Raw genomic sequence first — 13,683 nt, forward strand, 5'->3', positions numbered from 1 at the left:
CATATGCCGATTAGTTCCGTGTGAGTGTCTCTCTCCTACCTCCCCACGGTGTCATCCTGACTCCCCGCATCCTCTAAGTCCCTGACACACAATGGTAGGTTAGAAGCAATGGTCCTAAAGAAACACACACAACTCGCTGCCCCAGTGTGAGCGTACCTCGTCTCTAAAACGCAGGAGCAAACGCTCTGGAGGCCCGCGGACCCCGGGGGAGGCTTCCGGGGTCTCATTTAAGGGGCTGGAGGATGGAATGTTGGACAGCGGCACCTGCTGGTGATGATCGGCACCGCAGACTAGAAGACGCTCCGGCATCCGCTCAGCGGGTGCCAGGCCAGGGGCTGAAGGCCAGCACTGATCCTCAGGCGCAGCACAGAGCACTGGGGTCAGGACACCCGGAAAAGCTTGTTCCCCAGCCCACCGTGACTTCCTGCAGACTGGATTTTCCTAGACCAGGGCAGGACCCCAGGGAATCTCAGCTTGGAGGAGAGGGTCAGGATGCGGGGCACACACCTGCCATCCCAGGGCCGGACAGGGTGGGGGTGGAGCTGAGAGACTTAGGCCAGCCTGGGTTATATAGTGAGACTCCGTCTCAAAGAAAAATAAATTAAATAAGCATTAAGTCAAGAAGGAGTCCTCGTGCAAAAAAAAAAAAAAAAAAAAAAAAAGGCTGAAGTTTGTAATGCCAACATCCAGAGCATTCTGGCAGACACTGCTAGAAACCCTCGCGATTCTCAGATACTTCCAGAAGGACTCTCGGTTCTGTGGCCCTCCTCTGAGGCGCTCTACAGCGGCCCTTTATGCGCTATTGAAGCCTGGTTCTTGAACACTCCACCACCTCCAACGTCTTTCCTTTCGTGCTGATACCCACAAGACTGGGATAGGTGGGGGAGAGGTCCCACACTGCCTCTCCATCTTTTCCTTGGAAGGGAAGTGGGAGGGGCTTCATCCATAAAGACACAGGGCTGAGGCAGGGAGACCAAGCTGCGAGGAGGCTCCTCTGCCGCCCAGGCTGAGACTGTCAGGACAGCAACTGGTCACTGGCAGAGGCCTTGTCCTGCAGCCTTCTGTGTGGAGACATTTCTATTTGGGACCAAAGAGGCAGACCCAGGAGGTAGCTCATGGGGATGTGGATCGGCTGCCAGAAGCCCTGGTGCAAAGCCCTGGGGTGGATCCCCAGTTCTGCATAAACCAGGTGTGGTGGCATGCCCCGGGAAGTCCCAGAATGTGGGAGGCAGAGGCCAGAGGATCGATCGGGAGTTCAAGGTCATCTTTGGCTACATAGAGAGTTGGAGGCTAACCTGGACTACATAAGAGCTTTCTCCAACACATAAAAGGGTTATCTGCAACAACCTTTTAAGTATTAGCGTGCAGGTCCTTGGCAGAGGAGGAGGGGGTTGGGGCTCTCAGAGGCCTTCCCTTAGGACTCCGCCTCCCTGGCTCTGCTTCCCCAGAACTCAGCTAGGAACTGCCTATGGGACTCACTGTCATCCCTGACCCCAGGTCTCTGGCATCAGGTTTCTTCCTGTCCAGTCTCCTGCCTCTGGCTGTTGAATCAAGGCTGCCATCATCCAATTCTTCAAACTTTGGGAAGATCCCGAGCTCTGTCTTGGAAGGTTCTAGCTTTCCATCTTTGTTTTCTGGAATCCAAGAACCACCCCTCCCCAACACACACACACACACACACACACACACACACACACACACACACATCTCCCTGGTTTTCATTTGGCTTGGGGTCTCCTCACTGGCCCCTCCACTCTGAGGACCCCCTGCTACCCTGTAGGTGGTCTACATCATCTCCAAGCTGGTGTGGGGCAGGGAGACCATATCAGGGGCTGCTTTACCTGTATGGAGGGTTCCCACGAACACCCTTGTTCCTTCATGACTTCTTTGGTTGGTTAGTTGGTTGATTGGTTGATTTTGAGACAGGGTGTTATGTGGCCCAGGCTGCCCTGATATGTAAAGATGACATTGAACTCATTGCTGGGGTGACAGACTTGCCCCACCACAGCCATCCACCCCTTTATCCTTTTGCTCAACAGGTACCTCTGGTCAGAATAGCCAGGCCAACACATGCTCGAGGCTGAGGCTCCAGGGGAGACAAACAGAGCTCTGTCCTCAAAGGTCTGACAGACATGTGGAAGGTCGACAGGCACAACATGGACAAAGCCTTCATAGTGTGTGTGTGTGTGTGTGTGTGTGTGTGTGTGTGTGTGTGTGTGTGTGAAGGACCACAGAGTTCCAATCTGCTGGAGCAGCAAGATGGCTTCAAAGATAAGATGCCCTGAAGCTGGGTCTTAAAGATCGGCAGTGGTCAGCCAGCTGGCGAGAATTGTGCGGTATGCTGCGGCTTGGGTATACGGAAGCGAGCTCAGAAGAGTAACATCAAATATCATCACAGAGAAAGATCCAGAGCCAGCATGGAGGGTCACCTGCACCATGCTGAGGCACCCAAACTTCACCTTGGCTGGCAATGGTCCCCGGAGACTCTGTAGGTGTGAGGACTGTAGCAGCAACGGTAAGGACAGAGAGAAGGGATGGACAAGAGGACGGTCAGAAGTCTAAGGACTCGGGCCAGCTGCGGTCACTGAGTGGGTCACGGGGCCACTCAGCTCGGCTCTTAGGACGTGGACAGTGGCAGGTGGTGAGGAGGGAGTTTGGCTGGGGTGGGATCCTCCTGAAATTTTGAAAACGACTACTGGAGGCTGGACATTGGCTCAGTTGGCAGAGTGCTCGTATGGCATGCGTGAAGCCTTGGATTCCACCCCCGGCCCCTCAGAAACCAGGCAGGGCGATGCTGGCCTACAATCCCAGCCCCGGGGAGGTGGAGGCAGGAGGATGAGAAATTCAAGGTCATCCTTGGCTTTACATCGAGGCCAGCCTAGCCAACTTAAGGTTCTGTCTCAAAGGCTGGGCATGATGGCATACACCTTTAATTCCAGCACGCAGGAGGTAAAGGCATCTAGATCTAGAACTCTGAACTGGAGGCCAGCCTGGTCTACATAGTGAGTTCTAGGACAGCCAGGAGTATGTAAAGAGACCCTGTCTCAAAAAAACCAACAAACAAACAAAACAACAACAACAAAAACCAAGATCTTATCTCAAAATAACTAACCATTAAAAATTTTAAATAGAAAAATACTATAAGTAGGCAGAAATATAGAACCAACCAAAAAAAAAAAAAAAAAGTAGGGAGAGACCTAAAGAGGGGCTTACAAACTGGACATGGAGAGTGAGAACCAGGAGGTCAGGGGCCCTAGAGTCATGGGCTTGAGAGGGGAAGCTCAAAGGTCTCCATCTGCTGTACCCCTGTTCTGTGCCCCCTCTCCGTCCCCAGCTGCCTGTGTGGTTGCTGGAGTTTGATCTTCCGTCTCCTAGATAACAATGTTAGAGAGGAGGGATCGTGGCCCCGGCCGGGATTTAAACTTGGGGCTGACTGATGGCATGGCCCAGATTCCTTTCACTACCATGGATGGCTCTCCATCATGGAAAGTCACAGAGGACGGAGGTGGGAGGGTGGGGGAGGGGCAGGAGGGAGGAGATAGAAGCTATTCGAGTTCCACAAGCCGCCCTGCTCCAACATGAAACTGGCCAGGAGAGGATCAGGGGAAGGAGGGGATGGGAGAGGAAAATGTGCAGAGAGGCCTTGGGGTGACGCAGTCAGGTCAAGCTTGATAAGGCCTGGCAGGCAGCCCAGGATGTCAGAATGCCTGTGGAAGCCACTGGAGACCTTGGCTCCTCAGCACTGTCGGGGCTGCGCCGCGCTAGGGTGAGGGGTGACCGGGTCAGGACTGGGTGCACGCAGGCTCCTGCTAGAGTCCTGGGAGCCTGGGAGGTTGGTGTGGGTTTGTGGCTGAGGCTTGCCTTGTGTTAGGAGGGGGAGGGACTGCAGTGAAAAGCTAATCTATGGGGTGAGCAGGTCCACATACATGGTATTGGCTAAGAGGAAGGGCCTCTGTCCCAACGGCAGAGGGTGGGGTGGGATGTTCATGCTGGCGGAGGATGCTGACTGGAGAAATAGGGGACAAGGGCTAGCCGAGACTGGGAAACCAAAGTTCAGGGGAGCAACGACGCTCTGGGGGACAGGTGCTGGCTCTGGGGGTTGGCGACACGCCTGACCGTTGGAGACTGGAGATTTCTGTTTTCTTCATGCAAACAGCTGGGAGGAAGGAACGAGGGTCACCTCGACTCAGGTACAGGGGTGGGGAGGGAGGGAGGTTAGACACTGGGGTGAGGAGACGTGAGCGATGAACAGAAGGTGGCCAGGATGTCCAGAAGAGAGGGCGGCCTTCTCGGGTCCCTGTCTCCTCTGCCTCTCAGTGGCATTTTCTGCCTGGGCCCTTCAAGGTCATCCCGATACTCTGCATCCTCGGCTGCTTGCTAAGATTCCAGACTTTGGGGTTCAGCGTGGACTTCACACCCACTCCAGTGCTGTGTCACTTCCAGCGAGGACCACACTTTCTTTCCCTCCCTTCTCTCTTTCTTTAAAGATTCTGTTTTATCTTTAATCACGTGTATATGTGTGTGTGTGAGCGTGTGCCCTCAGAGGCCAGCAAAGGCTGTTAGTCCCCTGGAGCTGGAGTCACAGGCAGCTGTGAGCCACCTTATGTGGGTGCTGGGAACTGAAGTCAGGTCCTCTGCAAAAGCAGCACGTACCCTAACCATTGAGCAATCCGTCCAGCCCCGTCCTGCCTGCCTCCTCCTATGGTGACAGGCATAGTCATCGCGCCTCGGTTTTCTGTGGTGCTGGGCATTGAACCCAGGCCCTTGTGAGGGCAAAGCAAAGGCTGTGAGCACCAACCCAGGGACCCCACTGTCTAATTCTCCCATGCACTGTTGAGCATAGGCTAGTGCCGTGAGGCGTGAGACTCGCACCCCACACTAGTGAAAGGTCTGACATTAGGAAGAGGGGAACAGGAGGGGCCTCTGACGGCTCTGGCCGCGAAGCAACAGTGCTGATCCAGGATTGAGGTCAGAGCAGAGATGTGCCTTGGTTCCAGCTTTCCCTTTACAGACATGGTGGGACCTTGGGCATGTCACATGACCTCTCTCATCAGCTGACATTGGTAGTGGCTGATATTCCCTGATATTCCCCCCCGCCCCCGTCCTGGCTTTTGTCCTCTGTAGTGTCCTATGCAAGTCAATCTGCCTGAGCTCAGTTCTCCCATCGGTACAAACGGGACTAGAGCCACGCACGGTACTGCAGGTGCAATCCCTGCTCCTCTGTTGAGGCAGGGAGCTCATGAGTTCAAGGCCAGCCTCAGCAACTTAGTGAGCTGATGTCTCAAAATAAAATGCAGAAGGGAAGTCTAGCGCATAGCCCGGTGGTAGAGAGCTTGTGGAGCATGTTGGGGGACCTGAGTTCAACACCCAGTGGTATGAAGCTCCGAGGTATTAATTAAAATTGCTGGCCCCAGGCGTTGGCTGAACTGTGCGGTAGAGGGGCTGGCATGTACCGCACCCTCGGGGTGAGTGGTGGCTGGGAGCTGTGATTTGTGCCCTGGTATCTGCATCTTCCTAAGGAAGCAGGGCAGCAGGGTCAGGGCCAGGGACCGGCAGGTGAGTTTCCGCTTCATTCTCTATAAAATGGAAGGCTACAGATAAAGCCAGTGTGCTGGAATGCATGGAATTTTTGGAACCTTCCCAGTAGGAATGTGTGACAGACAGGAACCTGTTAGGGGTTGTGAGACTCAAGCCCAGTTGACCTCGCCAGCACCCCACGCATCAAAGCCTGGCCTGACCCAAGGCTGCTTTGTCCCAGGCACTGCTATAGCCTTTGCCCATCCAACACTGTGGCCCTTTGTTCCTGCCAAGTGGTGGAAGCAGCAACCATGGCCTCCGTCTATGATGTGCTCTGTGCCAGGTGTTTTTCACACATCATCTCATTGAACTAATGCTATGAATCCTGTGAGGTCAGAGGTCATCCAGGTAGCTGAGCTGGAGGCTGAAGAGACAGCTCAACTGGTCAGGGCTTTGCTGAGTAAACACGAGGACCTGCTTCTACAGAACCCAATGAAAAGCCGGGCGCTGCGGCGCACACCCAGAACCCCAGCTCTGCAGAGGCAGAGGCAGGGGATCCCTGAGCCTCCTCACTGGCCAGTAGGTGCGCTCCAGATTCAGAGAGAGACTCTGGCTCAAAAAAAAAAAAAAAAAAAAAAAGGTGGAGCCTGGTGGTGGTGGTGGTGGTGCACTCCTCGGGAGGTGGCAGTCAGGAGGCAGAGGCAGGTGGATCTCTGTGAGTTCAAGGCCAGCCTGGTCTACAGAGCGAGTTCCAGGTCAGCCAGGGCTACACAGAGAAACCTTGTCTTGAAAATAAATTAATTAATTAATTTTTAAAAATATATAAAATAAAGCGGAACAATTGAAGAAGTTACTGCTGTTGATCTCTGGCCACATGTACGTACACACACACACACACACACACACACACACACACACACACACACAATAAAGCAAAGTAACTGGGCCGGGATTTGACTCTCAAGTCATTTAGCTCCCTAGCTCATGGCAGCAGGGCCCATGTATACCTTGTCTTTGATAGGCACGTCACTGGCCAGCTGGGATTCCAGGAAGTGACCAGCTCAGCAGGTGTGAAGGGTGGCCCAGTGCTGTGGGATGCTCTGTATGGCAAATGTGTTGCTGATTAGTCAATAAATAAAACACTGATTGGCCATTGGCTAGGCAGGAAGTGTAGGCGGGACAAGGAGGAGAATAAAGCTGGGAAGTGGAAGGCTGAGTCAGAGAGACACTGCCAGCCACCATGATGAGAAACAGCATGTGAAGATGCCGGTAAGCCACGAACCACGTGGCAAGGTATAGATTTATAGAGATGGATTAATTTGAGCTGTAGGAACAGTTAGCAAGAAGCCTGCCACGGCCATACAGTTTGTAACCAATATAAGTCTCTGTGTTTACTTGGTCGGGTCTGAGTGGCTGTGGGACTGGCAGGTGAGAGATTTGTCCTGACTGTGGGCCAGGCAGGAAAACTCTATCTATAGCCCAGCTTGACTCTGACGTTGGGACACTGGCTTGTGCCGCCTGCTCTCCAGTAGACTCTTGTCTGTCAAGCTTTTGCCGCTGGGTAGGTCTCACCTTTGGGACAGCTGAGGCATTGAGAGGGAATGCAAAGGCTGAGGAATGAGATTTGTCGGGGAGGGGGTTGGGGAAGGTCCCTGCACGTGGTTGGATTCTGACAGGGGTGCCCCTGGAAGAATCTGACCCTGGATATATCAACTAGGAATGTCTCAGAGGGGTCCTTTGCCCAGAGATGAAACGCAAGCAAGGGAGATAACGTTTAAGGCAAATGGCCCCCCTGGGCATGGGGGTGGACACCTGCCATGGCCCCCCTGGGCATGGGGGTGGACATCTGCCATGGCCCCCCGGCATGGGGGTGGACACCTGTCATGGCAGCCCTGGGCATGGAGGTGGACACCTGCCATGGCCCCCCGGCATGGGGGTGGACACCTGTCATGGCAGCCCTGGGCATGGAGGTGGACACCTGCCATGGCCGCCCTGGGCATGGAGGTGGACACCTGCCATGGCCGCCCTGGGCACGGGGGTGGACACCTGTCATGGCAGCCATGGGCATGGAGGTGGACACCTGCCATGGCCGCCCTGGGCACGGGGGTGGACACCTGTCATGGCAGCCCTGGGCACGGGGGTGGACACCTGCCATGGCCCCCCGGCATGGGGGTGGACACCTGTCATGGCCGCCCTGGGCACGGGGGTGGACACCTGCCATGGCCGCCCTGGGCACGGGGGTGGACACCTGCCATGGCCGCCCCACGGGGATGAAGGCAGGAGGCCCAGGAGTTCAATGTCATCCTGGCTTACATAGTGGGTTTGAGGCCAGCCTGGGCTACATGAGACACTATCTCAAAGAACAACCCCCCCCCCAAAAAAAAAAAACCCTACATGTTAACTAAAGGTCAATTTTTTAGATGCACCTGAGAGATGGATGGGAAGGCCCAGAGCACACTGGACACTTTGTCACACTGCTAGCATCTCAGTCTTCCTTCCAGGTCCTCTTGAGTCATTGTCTAAGTGTGAGTCCCCGCAGAAGCTGACAGCAGAGGGCAACGGGGCCACACCCCGACTCACTGTGCGCAGCGGTGGAATCCCTGCTTCTGCTCCCACAGAATCCGCTGAAGGGCAAGGGATGGACTCCACACAGATCGGGGGGTGGGGTGGGGTGTGGGGTGTGGGCTAGAGATGATGGGGTGTGGTGAGGGGAGCGGACTAGAGATGATGGGGTGCAGTGGGGGAGTGGACTAGAGATGATGGGGTGCAGTGAGGGGAGCAGACTAGAGATGATGGGGTGCAGTGGGGGAGCGGACTAGAGATGATGGGGTGCAGTGGGGGGAGCGGACTAGAGATGATGGGGTGCAGTGGGGGAGTAGACTAGAGATGATGGGGTGCAGTGGGGGAGTGGACTAGAGATGATGGGGTGCGGTGAGGGGAGCGAACTAGAGATGATGGGGTGCAGTGAGGGGAGTGGACTAGAGATGATGGGGTGCAGTGGGGGAGTGGACTAGAGATGATGGGGTGCGGTGAGGGGAGCGGACTAGAGATGATGGGGTATGGGGGGAGTGGACTAGAGATGATGGGGTGCAGTGGGGAGTGGACTAGAGATGATGGGGTGTGGTGAGGGGAGTGGACTAGAGATAATGGGGTGCGGTGAGGGGAGTGGACTAGAGATGATGGGGTGCAGTGGGGGAGTGGACTAGAGATGATGGGGTGCAGTGGGGAGTGGACTAGAGATGATGGGGTGCAGTGGGGGAGTGGACTAGAGATGATGGGGTGCACTGGGGGAGTGGACTAGAGTGGGGTGCACTGGGGGAGTGGACTAGAGTGGGGTGCACTGGGGTGGACAGAGAGCAGATGTATGGGAGAAGCTCCCTGGGTTACAGAGGAGCAGAGAGGGTGATCGGAGGCAAACTGGGCCATGGAAAGACAAGGAAACCGCGGTAAAACATCTGCCTTCCGGAGGATGGAGTGGCTGGGAAGGGCATGCCATTGAGCCTTCTGCCCAAAACTCAGGAGGAACAGCGCCACCCAGGGGGTCCGGGAAGTCACGGGGAACTGTGGAGAAGGCCCCAGAAAACAGTCTAGGTCCTGGGGAGTCCTCATGACCACCTTAGCTGTGGGGTAGGAGAGGGCTGGCAGTCCCCACGCCCCCAGAGACACAGAGGGTGCACAGTTAGTATCCAAAGAACGCAGAGGGGAAGGCGAGAAAGGCAGACAAAATTCTCTCCCCACCTTGGGGCTCCTCAGCTCTCTCCAGTTCCCCCAGGCACTGTCTGGATACCTCCGATTCTCTCTCTCTCTCTCTCTCCCCCCACCTCTTGTTTGGGGCAAAGAGAGTGACAAGTTTGAACTTGTCCTCCAGCTCACACATAATTGGTGGCAGCAGGCAAGGCTGCTCCGGAGGGAGGGGTTTCCAGAGGAATGAAGGAGGGAGGGATCCCGAGTGACAGGGCTGGGAGGGACCTTGTAGGGGGATCATCTGACCAACCTTTCTGTGGCCTCCACACCATTCCCATGACCCGTGTGTTCACCTCCCCCGTGCCATCTCTCACACTATACGAGGGGCCTGGAGGAGCCCTCTTCCCAGCTTCCCAAGGGCCGTGTCCCCTCTGCATCACCTAGCCAATGAACCCACCCTCATTTCCTAGCCGAGGAAACCCAGGCCAGTTGGGATGGGACTGGAAGCCAAGAGGAATCTGTCTCAGGACAGCAGGATGGGACATTCACGGCCTCTGTCTGTGTTCATTCACTTACTCTTCCGTTTAATCCTCGCTAAAGGAGAGGCTCAGCTCTTCCCCAGGGTAGGAAGGAGTCTGCCGACAGAGGCCACCTCCACCCCCACTGATGCAGGCTGCCAATGTCAAGGGTTTGAGAACTGAGTCATCTTTAGGGAGACCTTGGTCATTGCCCAGTTCTTCTGGGTACCCTGGGATGATAGTTTCTGTCCTGCACAAAACTGGCTCTGGAGCAGGACTCTGAGGCCTGGTACAATTGGCTCAGAGCAATTGAAGAGGGCAGGGGGACAGTGTCCAGGCCCGGCGACTTGGTCCTCCAGCAGTGTGTATCTATTTTAAACCTATCCTCTGCTGCCTGTGAGGTTAGCCGTAGAAGCCGGCTTGGAGATAGTGTACAGAGCCTTCTGTGTGTCCGAAAATGATCGTGGGTTAGCCTCTGCCAGTGTGTTGAGCACTAGACAGCGCACATAGGAGCCAGGTCCTCGGGTTACCTCCAACGCCCACAGAGCCTGCCCTGGAGCCGGGCAGTTTTAGCCAAGGGACTCAGATCTGAGAATGAGGATTGTGTCCAGAGTGTGCGAGTGAGTTAGGGGTAAAAGTTCGGAGGACGTTACTTGGCCCGGAGTGCGAGCCCATCTCTGTGTTCCGAGGTGCAGCCCTTCCAGTCTCCCCGACACCTCCCGCCCTCTTTGTCTCCCCGCCGAGGTGCGCATGCAGACCTGCTCCGCTCGGCTCTCCTGGCGTGCGAGCGCGGGGGGCGCACCCTCGACTCCCCCGCTAGCTCCCCACCGGGAGAGCGGACGAGCCGGAGCCCCGGTGCTGTTTGGTCTGGAGCGGAGCGGGGGCTTGCATTGATCCATTGATTGTGCGCGGTCTGCGCCTGACCTCCCTGCTCCCGGGGAAGCCGTCTCCATGGAGACCGGGCCCGCTCCCCCAGCGCCGGATTGTAAATTCCTGCAGGCAGCGGCCCGGCAGCCTGGGGAGGGGGCCGCGCGCCCGGGCGCGCAGGGGGAGCGGCCGCCACGCCGAGGCCCCCTTTGAAAGAAAAAAAAAAAAAAAAAGGGCACGAAAAAGGAGGTGGAGGAGGAGGAGGACGGAGAAGAGAAGCAGGAGGGGCAGTGGGAAGGGGAGGAGGAAAAAAAACGAAAAGGAGCAAGGAGAGGAGGAGAAAGAGGAGGAGGAGGAGGAGAAAAGCGAAGAAAAACAGACGGAGCCCGGGAGACCAGAAAGCAAGGGAGGAAGAAAGAGGCAGAAAGGGCGTGTTTAGGCGCTACGTCTCCCCTCCCCTTTCTCAGGTCCCAGCTCCGGCTCTGCGCGCTCGCTCTCCGGCTACAGCTCCCCGCGGGCGAAGCTGGGCGTCGGGTGCGATAGCCCGGGCCGCCCCTCGGGCCGCCGCCCCGCGCCTGGCCGCGCTCCCCACCGCGCAGCCCGGAGCCCCCGCGGGGCGCCTTCCAGTCCCCTCCCCCTCCGCCTCGCGCCCTCCCCGGGGCTGCGACACCCCCGCGGCCCCGCCGCGCGGAGCTCCAGGCCATGGGCTCGGGGCGCGTCCCCGGGTTCTGCCTGCTCGTCCTGCTGGTCCACGCGCGCGCCGCCCAGCATGGCAAAGCTGCGCAAGGTAAGGGAGGCGCGGCGCGGGGCTGCGGGGCTGCGGGGCTGCGGGACGGCGGGGCTGCGGGACGGCGGGGCCCGGGCCAGGGCAGGTGCCTGGAAGTGCGTGGCTGTCAGGACCCGGCCCTGTGCCCCGGACTCCCCGGCCAGGGCCGGACCTCGGGGCGCTGCGCGCGGGGCGAAGCGCTCGGAGGAGCCTGGAGGCGGCCGGCAGAAGGGAGCATGCCCTTCTGCCGGCTTCCCTGCCACCTCTGGCATCTTCCGCCGAGGTCAGAGAATCTTCTCCCAGACATCGCCAGGGTCTTGAGACGGAGGGAAGAAAGTTTTCAGCCATGCCGCACACTTCGTACCCTCATCCCCTCCCCGCACGCAGTCAGGCCGAAGTTTCTAAGTTGCTGTCTTATCGAGTCTAAAGATGTTAAAGAAAAACAGACTCTTTCGCGGTGAAACCGACTGCCTGTCACGGGATGGTAGGGGGCAGGAGGAGAAAATGTCTGTGACTGGCTTCTGGCACGCACGTTGCGTTTCTGCCTTTCGGGGGGGAAATCTCTTTCGTCTCGCATGGCTTTCATTTCTTATCATAATATTTATTTATTAAGGCCTGGGGTTTCCAATTCCATTTAAATCCAGGTCAGAATTGCATTAAAATAACAAAGTAAAATTCCAGGCTGGGAGCTCTGACAGATCCCTCTAGGAATTAGAGAGACTGGGAGGCCCTCCTGCCCCGGTCCCTGACCCCGAGCTCACTGCCCAGCCAGTCCCAAGGCTGCGCTGGCAGAAACCAGGCTGGTGTCCCACAGTTCTCTGGGGACAGCCTCCCCTCCCCCATTGACCTGCTGCACCCCTCCCCCCACGTTGTCCTCACCCAAAAGAGATTTATATGGACAAAAAGAAAATTCCTCTTAGCAAGATTTTGCCCGGGAGATAGATTCTGCCTATTGTCCCAGGAGCTCCTCCTGAAGCCAGCCAGGGATGAGGAGGTGTCTGAGCCTGAGGAAAGTTGAACTTGGGAGTTGAGGAAGTCTGAGTGTCTGGCAGTCAGGTCACCGTGTACAGGGGCCTGAGCCCTGGAGTGCTAAGCTGTTGTGTGCCGCCAGCTTTCACTGTGTTCCTGGAAGGTGCTAAGTCGACACCACCCGCCTCCCCCAAAACACGGTCTCTTCCCTTGCTCCGTGCAACCTGTCCATTACCATAACTAAACACTGGAGACCCTCAGCTGTCAAGTACCGGACCCCACCCCACCCCACCCTCCTTCCTGCCCCGGACTGCTTCTTCTGCAGCCTTGGTTCCAGACAGCCTGCTGCCTGGAACAGCTCCTCTTCCCACTGTGGATTTGCTTGTGTGTTTTCGTAAACAAAGCTGGCTTTTGTAGTACACGCTGACTTGCTCAGAACATGGAATTAGCTAGGGAGTTTAGTCTGAGGAAGGAACAGATTTCGTGCAGTAATCTACAGACAAGATAAGGGCCTCTTTCAAGTTGGAGCCAGTGTCTGCAGGGGCAGGGTGGGGTGGGGGCAAGAGGAGAAACAGCCTATTAAAGGGGCTCCAGGTGCAGCTGGAGACCCCTAAATGGGACAGGTGTGGGGGAAACCAAGGATCTCAAGGGATAGAAGGAGTCGGGATACCTCCAGGGTACCCAAGGTCCCTTCTTTTATTGGACATCCCACTGGGTGCTGGGGGACGCTCAGCTGGGGGCAGTACCTCAAGGTCCCTGCTTATCTCCGTCCTGGGCTCCACCTGCCCTGATGAGGCTGCGGCAACTTGGCATCTGCACCCTCCCCCTTAGGATTTCTGAGTCTGGCTGGGATTAGAATGGAACCTCTCATTAACCCTCCCATTCAGGAAATCTGTGAAACCCTGTCCATCAGAGGTTCCCTAACAGCAGGTTTGCTGGAGCACAGAGCTGTGCCTGGAGCCACACTTGTAGGTAGATGCCGCAGGGAGGGTGGGAGCTGTTTGGTCTGAGCCTTACCGGCTTACCCATAGTGCTGTGAGCTTCGGGAGGCCTCCCTTGCCCCCTCGACATAGCTCCCATCTATCACCATGGCTAGGAAGTTCGCCTTTGATGCCACGTGCTTTCCAGGGGAACTCTAGAGGGTCTGTAAATTGCAAACACCCTCGGCAAGCATCTTGAAAGGAGCTGCTGCACTTCTGGGGACATCTGTGTCTCTGGGAGCGTCAAAGCCATGTGATGGGGTAGAGGATAGAACAAGGAATAACTGAAGAGTGAAGGAGGAAGGGAGGGAGAGAGAGAGAGAGACAACATGAACTCCAACACCACTGGACATCCCTGGCCACTGTGTCTACTGGGACCTAG

At 56.6% G+C, this 13,683-nt stretch overlaps 1 protein-coding gene across 1 annotated transcript in view; it reads left to right on the forward strand.

The window, feature by feature from the left end:
- Window positions 1-10,670: 10,670 nt before the first annotated feature.
- The window catches only part of Scube3 (signal peptide, CUB domain and EGF like domain containing 3), a 31,098-nt gene continuing 28,085 nt past the window's right edge, over window positions 10,671-13,683 (forward strand). The window contains exons 1-2 of the mRNA XM_059243877.1: window positions 10,671-10,788; window positions 11,054-11,635. Coding sequence (XP_059099860.1) covers window positions 10,671-10,788; window positions 11,054-11,635 — 700 coding nt within the window. The remainder of the gene's footprint in view (window positions 10,789-11,053; window positions 11,636-13,683) is intronic.

This window comes from Peromyscus eremicus, chromosome 16_21 (assembly GCF_949786415.1).
Source record: "Peromyscus eremicus chromosome 16_21, PerEre_H2_v1, whole genome shotgun sequence".
In the NCBI taxonomy this organism is placed as follows: domain Eukaryota; kingdom Metazoa; phylum Chordata; class Mammalia; order Rodentia; family Cricetidae; genus Peromyscus; species Peromyscus eremicus.